Raw genomic sequence first — 13223 nt, forward strand, 5'->3', positions numbered from 1 at the left:
GTATCAGGCACACGTAAAGCATTGAATGGGTACAGAACATACTATACGCTTGTACCCAAGGCTTCATTTACTATCATGTGCCACTGAATGAGCGTGGATTTCGCTGCAAAGTGTCATATGGACTTTATGTGTACGCGACAAAGTTTCTGCCATCTTGACAAGCTGTCTAAAACAGTGGTTTTCAAACTGGGGAGTGCGTGCAACTAATTTTATTTTTACTACTCTGCGTACTGATGCGACTTCCGTTCCTCGCAAGCGCACACCGAGACATATAACACCAACATGCGAATCCGCGAAATGTTTTGCCAAAATATGAGTGACGACACCGACGAGGAAACATTAACCCAAATTCTAATATCTATTGAGTAAAGACAATCGACAGGAGTAAGTAAAATAAGTATTTACAATGGACCCGTCCAGAAATAATCGGTGAGCACTTCACGAAGGGTGTTAAGACTGTTGACCGTGCTCTGTGGACATTAGTTATGGGCAGAATTACCTTTCCTAAATTCTCACTAATTTCATCAGCTATACCGGAAATATGATAAAGTAAACTGATCTAGAATTAGAATTAAAAGTTATAAATGCAATTGATTCATTGACTTGAATGTAAATGCACACTTCATGCGAATATAAAACATATGTCCAGAGACAGCATGTACGTTGGATAGAGCAGAGGTCTCAAACACGCGGCCAGCGCAAGGTTAGTGGAAACACCTTCCTATTGTTGAAGCCATCGAGGTAGCATATCAACTGCAGGCGATTTCAAATGGTTGCAATTATTAGCGTGGCAGATAAATTGCGAAATCATCAAATGATTCGGTATAGCTTTGGGAACTGTGCAGTAATTCGAACCTAGGAAATGCCCAAACACTATGAAAAACAAGTGAATAGTCGAACAGCTTCTTTGAGGTACAGAACTTCAATATACAATTGAATAGTATATTCATATTAAAATGAACCCGAATATTTTCGGCTGACACTCGTCAGGGGTAATCGTCAGCAACTAGTAGAGAATTCGAAAGAACAGCGTATATCAACAATCGTAACACAAAATATGACGTGCTGGTGACGTCATATTTTGTGTTACGATTGTTGATATACGCTGTTCTTTCGAATTCTCTACTAGTTGCTGACGATTACCCCTGACGAGTGTCAGCCGAAAATATTCGGGTTCATTTTAATATGAATATACTATTCAATTGTATAAAGTGAATAGTCGTAAACACAAACTGAGCCTATGATACAACAATACATTGATAAATATTTATCATGAATATATATATATCAACGGATGATAGGAGAAAAAAAACAACTTAAATGAATCCGACATGAATTGAATATTGGCAAATTCGTTGTTTCCGTATTGAAAATCTCTTCGACGTTTATAATCCTTGCCATTCGACCTCGCTCGATTATGAGTCACATCACTCAAACTGTCCAGAAGTCGATTTCTGATCAATATTCGTCGCCCATGCAGGCAAGTTGGCTTCGTACGATGGACTAGTCAATTTTTTGTCAACTTCCTCACGTTTTTTCCATCCGCCTGCAAATAATACGTAAAGATGTTATATCCCGACACCCAGTATTTCTTCGGTTTTCGTCCCCGTGCTACAGTTTACTTGGAACGTTGTACCGGAAATGCAATACTGGGCCTGGTGCTGTCAGCTTTTACAGTCGGGTAGGAGTGCATATAATGGGCTTCTAGAGGTTCAAGTTGCTGATTCTACAGCAAATTAACTTTTGTCGACGATTTCCGACCAGTATCCATGACCAGTGGTAATAGATATTTCGTCCAAGGAGCTATATTGGCCCTATATTTTCAATTGTCAATTTCAATCCACCTGACGTCACAATTGAATATTCGTGACGTCGCGTCTTGATAAAAAAACATGTTTTAAACAATGGCTTTGTTTTAAACATGTTTGTTTTAAATTGATTTTTGTTTTAAATGCAATCCTACTCGTGACATTAAAACGATTTCTGGCGTCATTTCGGGTTTCTAGAAACCTGGGGTAGGAATTTTAAACGTTCTCAGCGGTGTTTAAAATATCACAGAAGTAGGTGGTGTATTTGAACATAGCGGTCCGGAATCATACCCATGAAAGCGAAGCGGTTTTGAGTCAGCCCCGAGCATATCTTGTGACAATGCAGTACGCGTGAAATAGTTGATTTGTGTTTAATACATAACGTTCGTTTATAATAGGCTACATCATGAATCGACGTGATTCTTATCCTTAGGTTGCTGATTTCGAGGCTGGCGTCCCTTGGATAAATGCTACAGTTAAGTATTAATATTGTTGTAAATATTATGATAATTGTATCTTTGAGTCACAAACGGTTTTAGATCTATCTATATATTCAAGGCTTTCGCTGCAAGAATTGGACCGGGACCCGTCCGCTATGAGCCAAGAGAACGTAGTGGTAAATTCCACAGCTGCAACACCAATGGGTTGCGGGTTCGAGTCCGACCGGGTCGACTCCAGAATTTCTCTACATAAGTGTATGTGAGGGTAATCTAGACTCCTCCTCGCCATCTCATCCGTGTATGCGGTGTCCTATAAAAGCTTCGAAGTGGGCCATGCGCAAGTCGGCAGCTATGGAAAAAATGAAGAAAGTTGGACTGGCGTAAATGACCATCGTAGTCGACTTACACCATGAATACCGCAAACAACAGCAACCCCGTCCGTTATATGAGATTGCTGGTCATTAATGATACTGCAAAAGGGCCAATTCCTCGTTGGCGCCTATATACTTTCATTATATTACGTAATGATTATTGACATGACAATTACTACGAGAACAATCCGTTCCTACAATACTAAACTGGCGATCCCATATGATAATCTACAGGGCCAAATTTTAGTGATTCACAAAAACAGAAATCTACCACATGACTGATCGAGTGCGTTCAAACAAACGAGAGAAAAATACGTAGAAACCGTCATATAACGAGCATGTCCACATTCAAGTCGAAATACAAGCAATTACTATTAAATAAATACAGTCCATCCTCAAGATTACCGGACCACGACCTATCGATCTCGCTTCTCATGACATGCCGTCCTATTCTTGTCGCTTTCTTTTTCTATGCTGTCTTCTTTACTTTCATTCAGTGTGCATGCCTCCTCTTTACATCGCCTAGGCCAAGGTGGGTGTCTGATTCCATAGACTAATCCAAGTCGCTTCGACATCTTCCTGTCTATTCATTGTATCGCATTTTTTGTGGTGTATTGAACTGATAAAATTGCTTATAAACCAATGATGATGATGATGATAGTTCGGTTGAAACGCATTGGCGTGATACGACTACTAATTACGGAACTGCAATTGAGTAACGAAATATTACAGATAGAATCTGCGTTTCAAAAGAACGGGGTGTCGATTGTGAACCTCAACCGCCCACGCGTACGCCATTTCACACGAAGAACCTGAACAACTGTCACAATTCAACTACTAATGGCACCTAATTTCCTACTAACCCCGAGATTATCTGAGCGAGCCCTTGTGGCCCCGCTTAATAGTAGCCTGTCGATATATATGAGTACTAATATCGGTAATGTCGTAGATATAGATGTTATATAGGAAGACTGTTCTGAATGTATTAATGAATCATAAAAGGTTAGCAATATCCACAGTAAGGGGGGATAACTGGGGGGGGGGCGTCGAAAACTTCGCAAGGGTAAGACATACCGCAAGGTAAATAATGCACACTTACATGTCAAGAGACTGACAGAAATGCCCACTACGATGGTAACGACGACGGTTACAAGAGACTGGTAGTACACGGACAACGCGTAGAAATTCTTAATTCCATGCAATTCATCAATATACGTCGAGTTCGCCTGTTGACTGATCGTGACGTAGGTAATGTTCGGTCCCATTGAAAAATCGCAATCCGATGGGCATTTCTCAGCGGTGAAATTGAGAAAGCCGTGCAAATGATACGGACGCTTCAATGTTGTCGATCCAAAGAACATAGTAAAGCCTGATACAAAACCACATAGAATGCCAGATAACGCCCCCTAAATAACAAAGGACTGAATACAGGTCAAGTGACTATATTCCCGATCTTTCATTACCCAGGTGTTGACAAAAGAAAACATAATTCCGAGGAGAAATACTCCCAAACACGGCCCAATGAATGCTGTAATGCTGCCCAGGCCCAGTTTAACAATGTCACCTGCAACAGAAGCTGCGATTCCAATGCCGAGAGCGCAGCATCCACATAGAAATGTAGCACCTTCGAAAGTTAGTGGCGGAATAACATGTTATACACACAATAAGTATATTTGACACAGTTCAGCATTAGGAGGTGTAACAGTAACCACAGGTGGTCACTAACGAAGTACTTCTACTTTTTGAAGTGCCTGGAGTAGATTTTGTATACTCCCACTACTTGTTAAGTAGCTATGATTTTAGACTACTTCTACTTTTACTTGACAGTTTTCAAATTTTCGGCGAAAATATGCGTTTAATACCTACATACTTACTTACTAGTGAACCAACACTCCTACTTCTACTTGAGTAGCGAAGGTGACTAATTTGAACACCTCTCAGTCACATTCTAGAATGAATAAAACTTCAACAAAGCCATTCTGTATCTTGATTCAATAAGTGGAAGTTATTTGCTGTATCGTGCTGGCCCAGGAATATATGAAACCGAATCGCCATAAACCTAATTAGCAAAAGAAGACTTTGTAAATGAATAGACAATAACATTCCAGAAAAGCTTTAAAATTAGTAACTCCGGGTCCATCACAATATCAGCCTAACGTTTGGGATTGTGGGCAATGACATCGAAACAATTTTTCGATTGGCAACGAAACGAGATGTGCCGTCTTTTTCCAGGCTTACTGGTTCTGAGCCAACGGTCCGTGAAAAGTTTTCCGCCGGTCGGCGAAATGGTTTAGAATTAGAATATTTCGGCGTGGTGTAATGGAGTTTATGGTCCACTTTGGGAATGCGTCATTCTGCCTGCAAGTGTTGTATGAAACTGTTCACAGCTTATATGTGAAAAGTACGGAGACTTTTAATAACACTGGGTTAAATTCCAACAGTGCAATTAGGTGACACTTGGCAGTATAATAGAGACCATAGCAAACAGCCAAGTCCCATTTCTTTCAAAGAATACCAAATAATCACGATAAAGTTGATAATCGTTTCTAACAGTACTTCAGGAAGTTTCCAATATTTTATTTGACTATCATGCGTTTGACGTAATTATATTCAGGGTAAATAGTGATTTATGAATGTTCGGCGGACCGCAACATTAATTTTGAAGTTTTGCCGGTCTGCGAGGCCAAAAAGGTTGTGAGCCACTGTTTTAGACGGACCCGTTAATGTACATTCTGACATCATAGTTTTAGTCACTAGCTGTAATTAGATATTTTGAAATGGGGATAATTGGTGTTCATGATGTCCTAATCGGGGGTTATGAACTGAAGCAGGCCAAAAACAACAGATTCGCATTATCGAACTTCCATGGATACTTAAAATAGCATTAGTAACCCTTATATGCTAACAGAGAATATGTACATAGCATCATGAACAGAGTTAATGAAAAAAATTCTTCGAATCGATGATTCACGAAGACAAACATCGATGGCCATTTTACATGATAACCGCATGGCTAAAATGCTTCAATGAGGGGTTGAGGACCATATGACATGTCAGGATAAGTTGTATGTGAATTTAGACAAATTCCGGATACTACCTTTGGCAATCCAAATGTACACTCTTTCGCTCCAATTCGTGTACGGTTTAATGAAATCTGCCATGACCACAGTGACCATGGAGTTGACACCAGATGAAACGGTACTGAACAAGCGTAATGTCAATGCAATTTCGAGATGAATAAAATCGCGTCGTTTCCTTGCCTGTATTACCTCAAACTACCCGAGAACACGCAGGCAAGAAAAACACCCGTCAGTCCTGGTGTACTGTGGAAAATGTTGAAGACAGCAAATGGGTACAACTGAAATTTGAAGCACGGGGTGATGGTACATCTAATGCGTAATTACGAATAAATCGAATAATTTACTTCATCCGGTTTCTTAACGCATCCCGCCAGTCTGGGATCGCATTTGCCGTAATAACTGCTTGCGACCAAACCACACAATATTGCCAAAGCTGTGTAAATGCATATCCCAGCGATTCCCACACCCAACGCTCTGGAATAAGAAGAGAAATTAACAAAGCGATGCTTTCTTTGTTATCTGTGGATATAGCGTAGTGGTGACGATAAGCGCCTACTGGTCTGGTTTGATTCCCGTCGGAGGTTTTCCTGGGCTCCTCTTCCCACGCCGTAGCCAAAAAAAAGCACAGAAAAAGACCGGACGAAAGAAAGCTCTTACAAGGAATGGAAGGAAAGTAGAAACAGACGGGGCTTCAAAATGATCAACATCGAAAAGAACTGTGACATCGGGCACTGTAGGACGAGGTGGATGTCTGTCTAAAAGGATCGCAACTGCATGTCGTTCGACATCCTCCTATCTGTTTATTACGTCGCATTGGGTCGTATCGCATAGTACATTGAGTGTGACTTTTTTAGATGAAAAATATAACTCAGCGATTATTATTATTATCGAACACTCGCTTATGCCAAGTTAGCCTTGTTGACGACCAATGTTCCCTCTACGCTGCGCACGTGCGCAAATGCGCGGTGCTGACACGGTCTCTGCGCACAGAAAATCTAATTTGCGCACAAAAAATCCTAAGTGATGACCTTTTAGTCGTTACGCACTGTTGTCCAACGGTCTGCCCAGTGAGTTGGTGAGTGTGCGCAAAAATAAGAGGGAACATTGAGGACGACACAGTTGAACCCATATGCATCATTCACGCCTATTCTGTGTACTGATCAGGTTATAGCAAAACAAAGGATTCGCAATTATATTACTGGGACCAGAGGGGTCAAATTAGTCAAGTAGGCTATTCAAGTAGAATTTGAAATAACGACAGATAATTCTACTCAAGCACGAGTAGAAGTAGAATTTGCTATCTTTGAATAATACTCAGGTGAGTTAGTAATTTTGCAAATCAACCGACATATGTAAACTGCTCAGAGAGCTAGGGTTGTCCTGACACATTCCATACAGGAGATACATATTTTCAATGGCACAAGGATTCCATTGCATCATGCGATACAAATGGTTGCTTGCTATAGAATAGAGGTTCCACACAAAAGTGCCACTTTCAGAAAATGTGACCACCAATTTTGTCCGATTTATTCATTTCCTATAGACACCAGTATACCTAGTGCTAAATAATTGAAACGGAACTAGCAACGAGTATTATAGAACAATTTAATCCGGTCCCCATTCGAAATAGTTTGAACATCTCTGTCCTAGAGCTTTAAAGTCGCAGATCCCCCTTATTTTTAGTCAAGAGGTGCTTGCTTTATCTCAGGGGGATTTTTGACTCGGATATCAGCCGCAGTGGTCCACGATAAGAAAAAGGTTGGCAACCATCGTTGTATAGGATAATACATAAATGCCTTGTGCTATTAGGAAGGCAACTTATAACGTGGGATCGCATTATGCCGAACAGTTTGCTGCTCTCTATTTACTGTGATGAAACTGTCATAAAATTGTGGACATGACCCGAGCAATCCATGTCGGTAACAGCCTCTGAATTTCTTCATCTCTCTCTCTCTCTCTCTCTCTCCCTCTCCCTCACTCTCTCATATATTGGAGAACGTAATACTTCTACTTGACAGATCGTAAAATAGCGAAGAGTACCTAAGTAAGTCACAAAATATAACGAAGTAAAAGTAGCGGAAAATTGAATTTACTTGAGCAATTACTCCAGGTAAAGGAACACCACCTGAGTGCCTCGAAAAATTAGACGTAGTTAGTTACAGATCAGGTACCACCTCTGACTTGGACCGACTACATATTGCGTTTGTCTGCATTTGTTAGGGGGTCATTAGGCTATGAATCTCGAATTTTTACATTTTTGCTTCCCTCCGCGTTTTCACGCTCAATAGCCTTTGAACTTGTGCTTGATTCGTTCCGAAAATTCCCACCCAGGTAACGAGCATTCCAAGCGTAATACTGAAAAATGTGTATCGCATTCGTCCATCTGTGTTGTAGCTGTGAAATGTTCGGTTGGTTATATTACATAATATTACATCACATAACAGAATCTACATTACATACTTAGCGCTGGTCCGTCCTGATGTGGAGGCGATTTCAATCACTTTAGTGAATCCCCCTTGCAGAGCACTTCCTCGGATTATCACCGATAACATTCCGACTAGCATAATGACTCCTTGGAATACATCCGTCCATATTACTCCTCGAAGTCCACCCTATAATGTACAGTATACATGGGACGTCATGTTTAAGTGTGATGAAAACGACTATAGATCCATTCTGGAAGATTCATTTTCATATTAAAATATATTGCTGCCAGGAGTTCAAAATAAAGAACACCAATTCTAATGCCCTTCGTAACATTAAAGATGGGATATCGAATATCGATCTCGATTTCACCGCAGGTCATAAGAATATTTTATCTGCCGTTAGCGAGACATATATTACAGATGTAACGAAATGCAACGCAAATTAAATATGATACCACGTCCGGGTTAAGCTCGCCTAACAGCATTGTCGACATAGTAGCCTAATGCGGACTTGTTTTCGAGGTTGCACTTAGTAGGCTATAATGTGAATGACAATATATGCCCGTCTGATGATACCCTTGGCGGCGAAATAATTTGGAGTCATTCCTAAACGATTTCTACTGCCATTTTGATGTACGTAATATGGGAAGGTGGTTTCTGGTCGTGATGTAAGCATATTATCAAACCCTAAGGGTTTGTATAATGCGTCTTCGACAGCGCTCACCAGTTATCACACCCGAAAATGTTTACAAGCTAGGCCAGCCCTAAACATTTTGCTCAATTTCCTCTGTTAAACCTAGTTACCGGCATCTTGGACGTGGCGAAAGAGTACGCTTTTGATGAGACTTTTAGTGCGGTATTACATCTCCGTCTGTAGTCATACGCTTATTCCGTAAAACGGCAGTCATTGACAAATGGGGAGGGCAAAAACATTGTGCATGAAAACTAAATGAAAGAATTCAAATACACAAATAGCATAGTGGTAAGTGGCTCCTCGCACACTTTAATTGTACACTGTTATAATAATTTACTTCAAGTCACATAAGTAGGCATACCCAACCTAACCGGATGTGGGGTAGTTGGTGCAGTTGGTTAATCAATGTGCCGTCGTGATAGTATAGATTTATGGTCTTCGGGGGGGTTCTCTTTTTTTACACCTACCAATGCAGTATAGATCGCACATATGAGTCCAGTGGAAAGCATGGCTGATATGAGGTCGATGGTAGTAGCTGTAAAGCAAAATATACAAAAGACGACATTAGATTAGAAAATATGATACATCAAAGTGCGAAATCATTCACCTCCGCTTAGAAATAACGCTGGTCCATATATGTTGACGCCCATATACAATAGGTTCGTAATTAGATAGAGACTAGTCGTTAGGAGTCGAACGTATCTGTGAAATCTCATATCCAGATACTGAAAAATGAAACAACAATATGGCACGATGCTATATCACAGTACCATTAGAGAGGAAGAATACTTGCATAAATCTGATTATATCAGAAAGAAGGAGTTATTTTATGTTCTGCGTTTCCAGTAGACTATACGATTGCTTTCGGTGGGATGTCTTACTAGTCACTTGCAATGACACAGCTTTATTCATGTCGCGATGGTAGTTGATGGTAAATTTTATGTGAAAATGCCTCTGTAACGTCCAACCCATTTCGAACACGGACCGAAGTTATAGTTACCTCGTATGCACTTGAAATTTTCAAGTTATATAAAATTGGTAGGAAAAGGTAGGAGACCACGAAGAATGTCAATACCATGCTGACAAGCGTCCTGTAAATATATGCAATGATTTCGTTTTAGTTCAGTGTGCATTAAGCCCGGAATCGATTGTGAAATGTCATTTCTGCTATTTCATATGTGGTATAAAGCAACGCCTCGTCGTTACAGTACTAATATTTTTATGTATGTTGATTATATTACTTTTTTCCTCGTGGTTGCTTAGCTTCATGAAACAATGCATGTCCTGGTCAATGCTGAATAGATTGGACTGATGTATGGTCATCGAAGTTCAGACCATTTGCTGTGGTCCTATCGCTAACTCAATGGACATGCCTGTATAATTCACAGCTCGAATTATAAAAATAACGGTAGATTATAATGTAATAGGCCTACGTCTGATCATTATGAGAACGAGATGCCAACTATTTATGAAAGGTATTCAATAGCATCTGTACAGAGCATCGGTAGATACTGCGGGATCACTATTATCTCGTATAAATACTTACCACAGATAAGTGATGCCGTACAGATAGACATCATTCGGAATCCCAAGTACCGTAATGCTTGACTGGAAACTTACAGCCAGGGATATTCCGGCAGGTATTGCCGACATCGTCCTGAGTACATAATTTAATTGTATCTTAAGCTATATATGGCACTTGTCTGGAAGAGGCGTCTATTAGGGATGGTATGAACGTGAGGTTCACGTTCGCGTTCTGTGTGTGAACCTCCGAAATTTAGAGGTTCACGTTCACAAACGAATCTTGGTTGGTTCTGCACTGTGAACCTTTTTCATATATTACAATTTTCACGTCAATATAAAATCTTTGGTTGAAATTTATTGCATTTGAACCGCGGGCCACTCTATATGCATGGCGCTGGCAGCACAAAAAAAATCAACAATAAACGAGCATGCACCTTGACAATCTTAAAAAATTTTCCTGCTTTGTTACAAAAGTTTGCTCGAAATATCGAGCTTTCTGTTTTTGAATTTCTAGTGTCTCTCTGCCGTGAGCTTGACCCGCAATCACACAACATCAAGAGAAAAACGCTACACGTAGGTTGTCACCGAATGATGCTTACTGAACCAATCAATGAAATTCTTATCTTTGTCTAATGTAAAAAATCTGCCAAGCGAACGAGGTCCATCTTGATTTCACATGTTCATTGTATCATAAAAACCAAATCCGTGCGATTGGGGTGTAGGCTACTGCTGTATAATTTGTGACTGGGGTAAAACCAGTTTTACACTATGCTAGGGTTGCCATACGTCCGGAATTTCACTGTTCAAACTAGCGTCCGGGAGGAATTTCTAAAATATGGCAAATGTCCGGAATTTTGAAGACTTGAGGTATGCTCATAATTTTTTCGTTAATCAGCACAAAAATAATATTTTTTGGGAATATTTATGTTGATGCATTATGTTATTCTTCGCTATGCACGCGATTTGCCATCATATTTATTGATTTTAATATATGGAGACTACGACCCACGCAAAAACTGCAATAAAATATAGATAAAACGGCCTTCATTCACTGAAATAAGCCTAATTGTAATCGCAATTATAAGAGAACGGTATATTCCTAGAGATCGTTAAGGCCGTTAAAATGCTTTATCAAAGTTAGTGGTTCCAAACTGGGGAGGGGGGGTCGTTTGCCTTTGTTCTGGGGTTTGCAAATATGTTGAACGTAATCAGCTTCCAAAATAGCCCGTGAGTAAGTTTGGGCAAAGGTGCTGACTTCTTTTAGTAATCAGCTCGTCAAATTTTGATCTGGGCCACGGAACATTTTCAAGCTAGAGATGGAGTCGCGACCGTAAAGGTTGGAAACCACTGAGTGTGGGGTGTTTATAAAGCTCCGTGGTGCGCACCGGCATAAGGCTGAGAAACAATCTTATCGGTAGGACATGAACATGACTTAACGATCTGCAATTACGCTACCTGTATTTTCGAACTCCTCATCCTCCACCAGCTCTACCGCTAACTCTGATCACGTGGGCGGAGAGTAGTATATATATAGTAATATATGGAACGACCAATATTATTGACAGAATTCATTCAAATAATTTAACGACCAGATGCATATAGAAACCAGATTCATATTGCAAGCAAGAAGTTGCATCGATTACTCTATAGTGTGGGCTCGAAATCATTGTTTATTTGGGCGGGAGGGGACTGAAAACATGTGCTTTCGGTCCCGGTTACACAACACAGCCACATACTCCTGAACCGGATCGTGACCACCTCTTGTCTATGAGCAAAGCCTTACTAGTGTGACGTCATAACTCATTTTGAAATTCACTAGTAAGCGCTAAAGAGTGTCCGGAATTCGGGTTGCTGAAATATGGTAACCCTACACTATGCTCAACATCAACGTAGCAACACTCAAACGCTAACATTGTCCGGTCTGGCCTAGACCGTTAAGGCGTAAGCTTATATTCCCTTGCAAGCCCCCGTCGAAATTGTTGGCAAAGCGACGGAAGATATCGATTTTATTGGATTATTAGGCCTATATCATTTGATTGCTTCAGTTGATACATTTGGCGACGTTCAAAAAGTCAGTTTGTACTTCAGCATTGTGGCATTACGTGGCCCGAGACGTCGCTAGGTATCGTGTACAATAATATGTAGGCTATCTCTTCACTGAAATGTAGGGTTGGAATTAGCAATATGACGCCACGTGACGCCATGAAGTTCACGTTCGCGTTCACACAGATCCTTTCAAAAAGGTTCGCGTTCACACGAACCTGAACCTTTCAGAGGTTCACACCATCCCTAGCGTCTATATTCACAGTCGATAATTAACGTATTGGTCATATTTATACTCGCACATAGTTCTACTCGTGAGTTACAGCAGAGGGACCATTTAGGGAAAATGTCTTTGATTACCAATCGGTATCTATTTTCAGGACAATCTAGAACTAGAACTGAATATTCATGCCCATCTACCATATAAATTAATCAAAAGTATCATGATGTTCGAGGAATCCACCAGGCTTTACCTTCCGGCCATCAGATATCCGTCCGTTCCTTTCGACGAGCGTCTGTCTTTTATAGCGTAGAATATTCCAATGAGCAGTGATATCACTAGCATGAGACCAAAAATGACGTAGTCGCCCGCTGCTAATGTTCTGTCAACGGTTGGCCGAGTAGCCTCCATCGTTTAAGATCTCCGCTATCGCATGCGATTATAGATAAAGAGAATATCTGAAATGAGATTAAATTAAAGGAATGAATTTCTATTCACGGAAGTCGACCTCGGTCGGAAAAAAACCAGTCGTTCACTAATTGTACGTTTCACTGATCCTCGATTGTTACATAACAAATAAATTGACCGCAAACGGAACGATCACAGCTTACGTTGAC

At 40.5% G+C, this 13223-nt stretch overlaps 1 protein-coding gene across 1 annotated transcript; it reads right to left on the reverse strand.

Annotated features, from left to right (window-relative positions):
* Positions 1 to 194: 194 nt before the first annotated feature.
* Positions 195 to 13065, reverse strand: LOC145446916 (sodium-coupled monocarboxylate transporter 1-like). Its single transcript, XM_080325285.1, has 13 exons — positions 12860 to 13065; positions 10366 to 10476; positions 9820 to 9910; positions 9427 to 9544; positions 9287 to 9354; positions 8160 to 8311; positions 7953 to 8093; positions 6044 to 6173; positions 5889 to 5977; positions 5717 to 5820; positions 4083 to 4243; positions 3719 to 4025; positions 195 to 1546 (listed from the first exon to the last, which is right to left on the reverse strand). The coding sequence occupies exons 1-13, from the start codon at positions 13015 to 13017 to the stop codon at positions 1428 to 1430; spliced, it is 1749 nt and encodes a 582-aa protein (XP_080181411.1). The 5' UTR covers positions 13018 to 13065; the 3' UTR covers positions 195 to 1427.
* Positions 13066 to 13223: the final 158 nt, after the last annotated feature.

The sequence above is a fragment of the Botryllus schlosseri genome, chromosome 9, assembly GCF_051294905.1.
Source record: "Botryllus schlosseri isolate E-star chromosome 9, Bs_hap1, whole genome shotgun sequence".
In the NCBI taxonomy this organism is placed as follows: Eukaryota; Metazoa; Chordata; class Ascidiacea; order Stolidobranchia; family Styelidae; genus Botryllus; species Botryllus schlosseri.

What these genes read in the sequence shown, in the direction of transcription:
- LOC145446916 (XM_080325285.1), bottom strand. Translation starts at nt 13,017, where the DNA reads ATGGAGGCTACTCGGCCAACCGTTGACAGAACATTAGCAGCGGGCGAC. An exon ending in TCAGGACGGACCAGCGCTAA is followed by an intron (nt 8,094 to 8,159) that starts GTATGTAATGTA and finishes AACATTTCACAG; the next exon opens with CTACAACACAGATGGACGAA. An exon ending in ACGCGGAGGGAAGCAAAAAT is followed by an intron (nt 6,174 to 7,952) that starts GTAAAAATTCGA and finishes TTCTTATTCCAG; the next exon opens with AGCGTTGGGTGTGGGAATCG.